This window comes from Mustela nigripes, chromosome 1, assembly GCF_022355385.1.
Source record: "Mustela nigripes isolate SB6536 chromosome 1, MUSNIG.SB6536, whole genome shotgun sequence".
Classification (NCBI taxonomy): Eukaryota; Metazoa; Chordata; class Mammalia; order Carnivora; family Mustelidae; genus Mustela; species Mustela nigripes.
In genome coordinates, this window is record NC_081557.1 from 153,359,833 (window position 1) to 153,370,258 (window position 10,426).

Sequence of the window (10,426 nt, forward strand, 5' to 3'; positions counted from 1 at the left end):
TTGGGCCAGATAAGTCTTCCTCAACTACTGCTTCCAAACATAATTTAGGAGCTTTGCATAATGAAGTTTCATCTATCTCTTTATGTCATAAGTCATCATGCATTGCTACTTCAAATTTTGTATATACACATTTTATACAATATATGTGATACTATTTTTCTTTTCAGTGTTCACACAATAATTTCTTGTGGTACTACCACCTAAAACTATTAGATCTCACCAATTAATGTGTGACTAAAAAAAGTACATTAAAATTTATCAATATGGTGATATATTACATATCTAGTGGCAAATAATATGTGACATTGTAATACATGATATTCTATACACACCTGTAAGGTAAATACACAGTCTAACATTTTATCCACTGTCTTTTCCTGTTTTTATTTTTTATCTTCTTGACTGAACTCTATAAGCAGGGGTTAGCAGTTCATCTTCTGAGCTCCTGTAGTAACTGATAATTGCTTTTGTGTGTGTGTTGGTTTGTTGTTGTTGATTTATATATACTGTGTGTTTTATGGTTTTCCTATCTGGGAACCCCTGAACGGTAAGATCTGTGGATCATTCATGTTTCTAACACCTGCATGTCACATATGTGCTTGGTGTGGATGCTTAATTTATGTCTATTGAATGAAAGTGTGGTTCTTTTGATGTCATTTTGCTTAAATCTATTTTAGGTTCTTAGATTAAGATTCCGTTTGACATTTAACCTCTCCCAATTAGAGGCAGAGTTGGTATGTCCTGTAAAATTCCCAGAAGTAGATATAATCTGTTTCTGCTTTTACAGATAAAAAAGCAGATAAATTGAGAACTTATATGCCTAGTCATCTGTGTCTGTGCTTATTTTTCTAGAATTTCTATTATTTTTCTGAGAAGAAGTATAAATATACTGTGTCTGTGCTTCCTTTTCTTCTTTATCCACAAACATGTTTTATTACGATGTAACTCCTTAGAAGATAAATCTAAAACCTTCTCAAAAGTAAATGATTACATTACATATAAATTCAGAATGACTTTAAGTATCTCAGTCCATATATCTGGCCAATATTATGAGGATTAGTATCTTTAGATGAGCATTTCACCTTAAAGGGGGAAAATTTACACCAAGCTTTAGTTCTTTCATAAAGGAAGTTATAATTAAAAAATTTATACCTTGTAATCATTTTTAAATTTTCTTAAAATATGCTCAAGGCTTGTTCATATATTTTATGAGTTACACTTATAAAGTTCATAAAAATTTTATAATTAATTATTAAAAAATATTGAGGGTAGAAAGCAATCCCATTTCTTTTCTTTCTTTCTTTTTTTTTTTTTTTAAAGATTTTATTTATTTATTTGAAAGACAGAGATTACAAGTAGTCAGAGAGGCAGGCAGGGAGAGAGGAGGAAGCAGGCTCCCCGCTGAGCAGAGGGCCCGATGTGGGGCTTGATCCTAGGACCCTGAGACCATGACCTGAGCCAAAGGCAGAGGCTTTAACCCATTGAGTCACCCAGGCACCCTAGCAATCCCATTTCTACAAGAGATAAGAATAACTTTCAGGGAAGCAGATCCAGGACGGTGGTGTAGGAAGACCATGCACTCACCTCCTCCCACAGACACACTAAATCTACACCTCCATATGGAGCAAGTCCTTCTTAGAAAGAACCAAAGGCTGATTCAACAGCCTCTGCATGACAAACAACAGAGGGCCCACATGAAAAGCAGAAGAGATGGAGACAAGGTAACGATTAGAACCGCAACCCTAATGCTACAACATGTAGAAGGGAGGGATATCACTGATGGGCCCACACATAGACTTGCCTGCCTGAGGCACGCTGAAAAAAACAGCAGTCTAAAGGGCAGCTAGGTTATAAGTGAAGGAAAACCATTTATTAACCCTAGGGTACCTGCTGAATGGATGGAGCACTGTTAGATTTCTCTCTGGGCTTGGAGGTGCTGGTAAACACCATTTTTAGTTCCCCCTTCACCTTGATAGCACATGTGCCCTACTCCACCCTGCCCAAGCTCACTCTAGCTCCAGCCCTCCCATCAGAGCACCACTGAAGTAGCATGCCTTGGGACACGTTCAGTCTATATGTGCTCTGGACCCAGTTGTCCCACCAAGGCAGTGGTAGTGGGTTCTAGATTCTCTCCAAGCCACATCTGTTTTGGCTCCAGCCACCCTGCCAGGGTAGGACCTGTACAGCATGCCTGGGGACCCCCTGACCTGTGCCCACTGCAGTTCCAGTTGCCTTGCCAAAGATGCCAGGCTCATGCAGGCTACACAGGGGATAAGCCTATAGAAGTCCACTCCTTCAAGACTTGGAGAGGTGGTTATTCTGCCCAATTCATAGAAACAAATGCAGAAAGTCAAACATTATGAGGAGACAAAGGAATATGTTCTAAGCAAAAGAACAAGATAAAATCCCAGAAAAAGATCACAATAAAAGGGAGAGAAGTAATTTACTTGATTAAGTCGTTCAAAGTTAATAATCACAAAGATGCTCACTGGACTTGGGAGGCAAATGGAGGAACACAGTGAGAACTTCAACAAAGAAATAGAAAATATTGAAAAGAACCAATCAGAAGATTAGAAGAATAGAATAAATAAATGAAAAACACACTAGAGAGAATCAATAGCAGATTAGATGAACAAAAGAATAAATCCATGATTCTGGAAGACAGGATAGTAAAAATCACCCAGTCAGAACAGCAATGAGAAAAATAATAAAGTGAGGATAGCTTAAGGGATTTCTAGAAAAACATTAATAAGTATACTAACATTCTCATAATAGAAGTCCCAGAAGGCGAAGAGATGGAAAAAGAAGGAGAAAACTTATTTGAATAAGTAATAGACTGAAAACTTCCTTAATCTGAAGAAGAAGACAGACATCCAGGTCCAGGAAGCACAGAGAGTCCCAAACAAAATGATACCAAAACCAGAGGAAGGTACCACACAAAAAGGAAAATTATAGGCCAGTATTTGCACTGATGAACATAGCTGCAGAAATCCTCAACAAAATATTAGCGAATTCTATTCAAAAACAGATTAAAAGGGTCATTCATCATGATCAAGTAGGATTTATTCCAGGGATGCAAGGATATTTCAACATCTGCATATTAATCAGTGTGACACATCACATTAGCCAAACAAAGGATAAAGACAAGGATCCCACTCTTGCCACTTTTATTCAACATAGTATTAGAAAATCCTTGCCACAGAAATTAGACAAGAAAAATAAATAAAATGGATCCAAATTGAAAAGAAAGAAGTAAAACTGTTGCTATTTGCAGATGGCATGATATTATATTTAGAATACCCTAAAGATTCTACCAAAAAAGTGTTAAATCTAATAAATGAATTCAGTAAAGTTATAGGATGCAAAACAAATTCCTTGCATTTCTGTACACTAATAATAAGGTATCAGGAAAGAAATCAAGGGAAAAAAAACATTTATAACTGCATCAAAAAGAGTAAAATACCTAGGAATAAACTTAACCAAGGAGGTAAAAGACTTGTACTCTGAAAACTCTAAGACATTAATGAAAGAAAGTGAAATGACACGAATAAATGGAAACATAAACCATGCTCATAGATTGGAAAAATATTGCTAACGTGTCCTTCCTACCCAAAGCAACCTACATGTTCAATGCAATTCCCATCAAAATACCAATGATATTTTTCACAGAACTAGAAAAAAGAACCCTAAAATTTCTATGGAACCACAGATGTCCCTATATAGCCAAAGCAATCTTGAGAAAGAACAAAGCTGGATGTATCAAGCTCCCTGAATTCAGACTATACTACAAAGCTATAGTATAGCTATAGTAGGCTCCTAGTAGGAAAGCAGATACTTGAATGAATGGAATAGAGAGCCTGGAAATAAATCCATGCATAAATGGTCAATTAATCTATGACAAAGTAGGCAAGAAAATACAATGGAGAAAAGAGGGTTGTTCAATAAGTTGTGGTGGGAAAACTGGACAGTTACATGCTAAAGAATAAAACTGGAGAGGTGACTGGGTAGCTCAGCTGGTTAAATGTCTGCCTTCAGCATTGGTCATGATCCCAGGGTCCCAGGATCAGGCCCTGCATCAGCCTCCCTACTTAGGGGAAAACCTGTTTCTTCCTCTCCTTCTACCCCCCTCCTCCAGCTTTTGCACTCTCTCTCACTCTATCTCAAATAGATAAAATCTTAAAAAAAAAAAAAAAAAGAAACTGGATCACTATCTTACACCATACACAAAATTAAATTCAAAATAGATAAGGACTTGAATATAAGACCTGAAACCATAAAACTTCTAGAAGAAAACATGCAGTAAACTCTGACAATGTAGACTGAATAATATTTTTTTTGGCTCAATCTCCTCAGGCAAGGGCAGCAAAAGCTAAAATAAATAAATGGGATTATATGGTGTTTACAAAGTAAAAAGTTTTTGCACAAAAATAGCAACTGTCAACAAAATGAAAAGACAATCTATTGAATGGGAGAAGATATTTGCAAATCATACATCCAAGAAGGGGTTAATATCTAAAGTATATAAAAAACTCACACAATTAAAAAAAAAAATCCAAACCACCCCATAAAAAATTGAAAAAAATTAAAACAACAACAACAAAAATAAAAAATAAAAAACCAAAACAATAAATACAAGGGTTTGAACAGACATTTTCCCAAAGATCACACATGGATGGCCTAGGGACATGAAAAGATGATCAGTTTCACTAATTGTCTTGGAAAACAAATCAAAACCACAATGAGATATCACCTCACATTGATCAGACTGACTAATCAAAAAGACAAAAAATGACGGGAGTGGGCTAGAACATTAAAGAAAAGGAAACGTTGTATGCCGTTGCTGGGAATGTTGATTGGTGCTACCAGTATTGAGGTTCCCCCCCAAAATTAAAAATAGAAATACCATATGATCCAGCAATTCCACTTCTGGGTATTTAACTGAAGCAAATGAAAACACCAGTTCAAAGAGATATTTGCACTTTAATGTTCATTGCAGCATTATTTACAATAGCCAATGTGTGGAATCAACCTAATGTCCATTGAGATAAAAGGATAAAGAAGATGTGGTGTATATATACAATCGACTACTACTCAGCCATAAAAAAGAGTGAAGTTTTGTCACTTGTGACAACATGAATGGATCTACAGGGTATTATGCCAAGTGAAATAAGTGGGACAGAGAAAGGGCAAATACTCTATGATTTCACTTACTTGTGGAATCTAAACAAAACAAAACACACCAAACAAAAAAAGTAGAAGGAGACCCATAAACACAGAGAATAAACTAGTGGTTGCCAGAGGGTAGAAGGTGGGATGGGCAAAATGGGTAAAAGGTAGTGGGAGGTACAGCCTTCCAGTTATGGAATGTGTAAGTCATGGAGATGAAAGGTACAAGCATTGGGGATTTAGTATGGTAATACTGTTACATGGTGACAGATGGTAGCCCCACGTGTGAACAAAGCAGAACATACAAACTTGTAGAATTACTGTGTGGTACACCTGAGACTAATTATGTGTTAACTATACTTCAAAAAAATTAAAGTGATAAAGAAGGACATTATATACTGAGAAATTGAAAAATTCATTAGGAAGATATAATAATAATAAATGTATATGTGTATAATAAAGCAGTCCAAAATATATGAAGAAAAATGGTAAAACTGATAGTTCCATAATAATATTTAGAAACATCAATACCCCACTTTCAATAATGAATAGAAAAACTAGAGCAAAGATCAATAAGGAAACATAGGACTCCATAATAAAGTGAAAATTTTCACTTCCAGAATGGTATATATAATATAGTATATTATTAAGTTTTGAACTTGAGAATATCAAATCACAGGCTCATTAACAAAGCAAATAATATTCATCGTCTGTGACATAGAATTCTATTTATGGGTAAACATTTCCTCTATATGAACCTCACATTTTCCCTCTGTGAAACAGCTTAATAACCTGTGGTAGATGTAGACAGTCCTAATAAGGTAATTTGCAAAGTACTATCTTTATAACCCTCCATAAACGTTTAGGTTAATACGTATATTATTACTAAAATAGTGAAAATGATGAAGCATTGCAGAGCGTTTTGCAGAACCCAACAATTAAGAATACTGTCTAGTAAAACAAACAAACTCCCCCCAAACAAGAAACAGCTTTTAGTTAATTTGTACAACAGTACTTTAGGTGATATAAAATAATGCCTTCATACACTGAGATCTTTTTTTTGTCCCCGGAAAAGGATAAGCAATTTTCTAGTTTCAGTAAGTATTCTTATTTTTTTTGCAGCCTTGGTGTACAATTAATTGTTGTTGTTGTGAATATGAGATTTGAAAAGAAAATGGGTATTTTGGGACACCTGGGTGGCTCAGTCGATTAAGTGTCTGCCTTTAGCTTGGGTCCTGATCCCAGGATCCTGGGACTGAGTCCAGAGTTGGGCTCCCTGCTCAGCGGGGATTCTGCTTCTCTCTCTCTCCCTCTGTCCCTCACTCTGCTCATGCTGTCTCTCTTTTTTTTTCTCTCTCTCTCTCAATAAATAAAATCTTTAAAAAAAAGAAAATGGATACTTTGATAACATAACTTATTTTCCCTTCCTTCCTCCCATTATACTATTTAGAGGAGATATATTTGAGTAAATCGTTTCTTCTAGAAGTAATTGTTTCCCTTTTTTAATACTTTGCCCTTGATGTGGGAAGATTTGTTACTTTATTTGTGATGCAGCAAAAAATTTTCCAGTAGCAGAGTTAAAAAAACTTCCTAAGGCCTAATGGAAGAATGAGTTAGGTCGCAATGAGAAAACCATTAAGCTTTATTGAAGTAGTATCCCATATCCTGTCATTAGCATGTCATGTACAGTAAAGCAGCCATAGTGAACTAGTTAGGTAAATAGATGATGACACCGGGCTTGAATGGCCTTCGGTCATGCTGCCACCACTAACTAGCTATATGTAATTAACCTCTCTGCACTTGAGCTTTCATGTGTAAAATGGAAAGGTAAATAGTAATGCTGACATCATAGGGATACTGTAAAGAGCAGTAGATAGTGTATATAAGAAACTTAGAATAATGACTACTATATAGGAAACAATATACCTTAGTTATTATTATTGATAGAAACAGTCTAGAATGCAAAGGTATAATCATTTATATACAAATTTAATTGTGAGTAACGGCCAAATAATTCTAACTACCCTATTTTGTGAGTGGGGAAATTGAGTCTATAATATCTTCAAATGTTTATCCTAAAAACCTTGAGATAAATACTAGGACCTGGAGACATCTTGTAAAACCTATCCCAGCCTATTTCATACCAGAAGGCTTCTCTTTTATTGAAAAATGACACTGTATCATACAGTAAAGAAAATACTATATGCCTATGATCCATATTATTTAACCAGGAAATGTTTTTCAGATTAGAGTACCATCTCTGAAGGTAGTGAGAGTAATAAAGCAGTAATACCCGAAGCTGAAGGGGCATAGCAAGAAGCCTACCCAAAGAGAGAAATTTATCTGAAATCTCATGTTTTATCATTTAAAAATGGTGAATGTTTATTTATTTGACACAGAGAGACAGAGGAATCACAAGTAGGCAGAGAGGCACGCAGAGAGAGAGAGAGAGAGAGAGAGAGAGAGGAGGAAGCAGGCTCCTTGCTGAGCAGAGAGCCCTATGCGAGGCTTGATCCCAGGACCCTAAGATCATGACCTGAGCCGAAGGCAGAGGCTTTAACCCACTGAGCCACCCAGGTGCCCACCTGTAAATCCCTTTTACAAAGATGGCTCGGAAAGCTAAGAAGGAAGCCCCTGCCCCTCCCAAAGCCGGAGCCAAGGCAAAGGCTTTGAAGGCCAAGAAAGCGGTGCTGAAAAGAGTCCACAGTTACAAAAAAAAGAAGATCCGCACATCACCTACGTTCGGACGACCCAAGACTCTGCGTCTCCGAAGGCAGCCCAAATACCCTCGAAAAAGCGCCCCCAGGAGAAATAAGCTTCATCACTATGCCATCATCAAGGTCCCCCTGACCACTGAGTCAGCCATGAAGAAAAGAGAAGACAACAACACACTTGTGTTCATTGTGGATGTCAAGGCCAACAGGCACCAGATCAAACAGGCTGTGAAGAAGCTCTATGACATTAGTGTAGCCAAGGTCAACACCTTGATCAGGCCTGATGGAGAGAAGAAGGCATACATTCGGCTGGCCCCTGACTATGATGCTTTGGATGTTGCCAACAAAATTGGGATCATCTAAGCTGAGTCCAGCTGGCTAAATCCAAATACAGGTTTTTTTCATGATAAAAAAAATAATAAAAATAAAAACGGTGAATGTGTCCTTTGACTCCTGTATTAATCGCATTCTGGTAGGAAACACCTGGCATTTTCAAACTGCGTAACTGAGAAGAATTTTATAAAGAGCTTGTATATAAAGGTGTAGGTAGGTTTTAGGGCAATCATAAAGTAGTACCACAGGTCCAGTGACAGGTTGGGTTCATGAATGTCACTCGGAGGCCTGCAGAGACCAGGAAAGGTGGAGTAACCACAACCCAGCGTAGTCGGAAGATGTGCCCAGTAGGGGTTCTGGCTTTGTGCAACAGGATGCAGACAACACAAAGCACTCCAGGAGGGGTATCCGGGACATAAATGTCCTGTCACCCATCTCCAGCCTGCACCTCTGATGGGGGAAAGCAACGGGCATGGCAGCACAGGAAGGGGGCCTGGGGTCTCCTCCGCAAGTCAGCTGGTAAGGGCACACAGAGGACGCGGAAGGCTGAAGGCCGTGGAGAAGAGCAAACGGTAGATCTCTGGCACATTTATGCGCATTTACGTCTGCTCCGACATTCAAGTGACTAAGTACTTACCCACTAAAACTCCCACCTGACGTTTCAGGAAAAGTGATTCTTCAGGGTGAAAGGGTTTGTGTGTCCTGGTTCGGGTAGCATAGAAATGAATTCTTGCCTGCAAAGTTGATCTTTGGCAATTTTGAATCCCTCACTGGGGGCTATATTTGTTTTCTCTTGCTGGGTAACGAATCACCAGAAAGTCAGTGAATGTAAGCAGTGCGTGTTTGTCACCTCACAATTTCTGTGCTCAGATGTATGGGTGCAGCATTTCTGGATTCTTCGGGATCCAGACGTGGGGCTTGCCTGACAGGAATCAAGGTGCTGGAGAAGGGCTGTGGTGTTCACCTGAGCGTGGGGCTTCTCTGCCGGCGCTCTCTGGTTGCTGCAGAATTGATTTCCTTGTAGCTGTAGAGCCAAGGAGCTGTTTCTCTTCCGGCTACCAGCTGGAGACTTCTCTCAGCTCCTACAAGGTGTCTGCAGTTCCTTGCCACGTGGCCTCCATTTGAGGTTGGCAACACAGAATTCTTGTTTCCTTACAGGCCTGCTGGAGTGGGTCTCTCTGACTTCCAGGACCAGCTGGAGGAAAACTCCCCCTTTAAAGGGCTCATGTGATTCTGCTACATGCAGATAATCTATTTGAAGGTCAAGGGATTTGGGACCTGAACTACATTTATAAAACCACTTCACATCAGTGATTGATTGAATCACAGGGGGGACAGTGTGTGTACATCGGGGGGCTAAGGATTTTGAGGATCGTCCTGGAATGTTGCCTACCACCCGGGGCCCAAATAAATCAAAGTGGAATCACCTGTGACTTTCCTGATACAAGCAGTATTTTCTGTTCACACAAAGCTTCATTATTAGTGACATCTTTTATTTCACTTTTGGGGGACCCCGCCTAGATTCAGCAGGTACAGGTCACTCCAAATTGTAAATGTAGTCTCAACTGAAATTTAAAATGCCCAGCCCCATGGAGTCATCATTATTTTGTTTGTAATTTAAAGTTCTCCTTTTGTCAGTCCCACAGATCCGTATGAAGAAGGGGGTCGTGACTGGGATTCTTGTTTCTTTCCACCCCTTTGAGATTCTAATTCTGCCAAGATATTCTGGTTGAAGACCAGGGAAAGAGAGAGAAACAGAGTGGACCAGAGAAGGTCCTTAGTGTGGCACACCCTGGCAGGTGTTTACATCTAACCTCTCTCCTGAGCTGTCTGAAGATTCATTAGAGAGCCCTCCCCCTCCAGTCTCTCCTTCTCCTTTAAATGTGTGTGTGCAGGCTCAAGTGCACACACTCCTTCCCTCCCTTCTTCACTCACCTACACACATCGCCGGGGATCTCCAACTTGCTGATCGCCTAGTGCAGGCTGAGGTACTATCTTCCAGCTCTTGGACATAAAGCTCCTAACTCAGCCCCCAGACATTTGGAGGGTTTCCTCCAACAGCATTCAGCCGTGGGGGATAGAGATTTGTTAGTGCCATTGAGCAAATTTTCATACATTTATGATGCTTGCCTAGAGAGTTTGATAAATCTCTCTGTTGTCTTGTTCATCTTTTTGTAACTGAATTGGAGATGCTCCTCCTAGTTTTCTAGATT

General features: G+C 38.9%; 1 protein-coding gene across 1 annotated transcript; it reads left to right on the plus strand.

Annotated features, from left to right (window-relative positions):
* The first annotated feature begins 7,772 nt into the window (after positions 1-7,772).
* LOC132014002 (large ribosomal subunit protein uL23-like) lies at positions 7,773-8,285 on the plus strand. The gene has a single exon (XM_059394560.1). It carries the CDS (start codon positions 7,773-7,775, stop codon positions 8,241-8,243), a length of 471 nt encoding a protein of 156 aa, XP_059250543.1. The 3' UTR covers positions 8,244-8,285.
* The last annotated feature ends 2,141 nt before the right edge of the window (positions 8,286-10,426 follow it).

Coding starts and splice junctions, on each gene's coding strand:
- LOC132014002 (XM_059394560.1), top strand. CDS start 7,773: ATGGCTCGGAAAGCTAAGAAGGAAGCCCCTGCCCCTCCCAAAGCCGGA.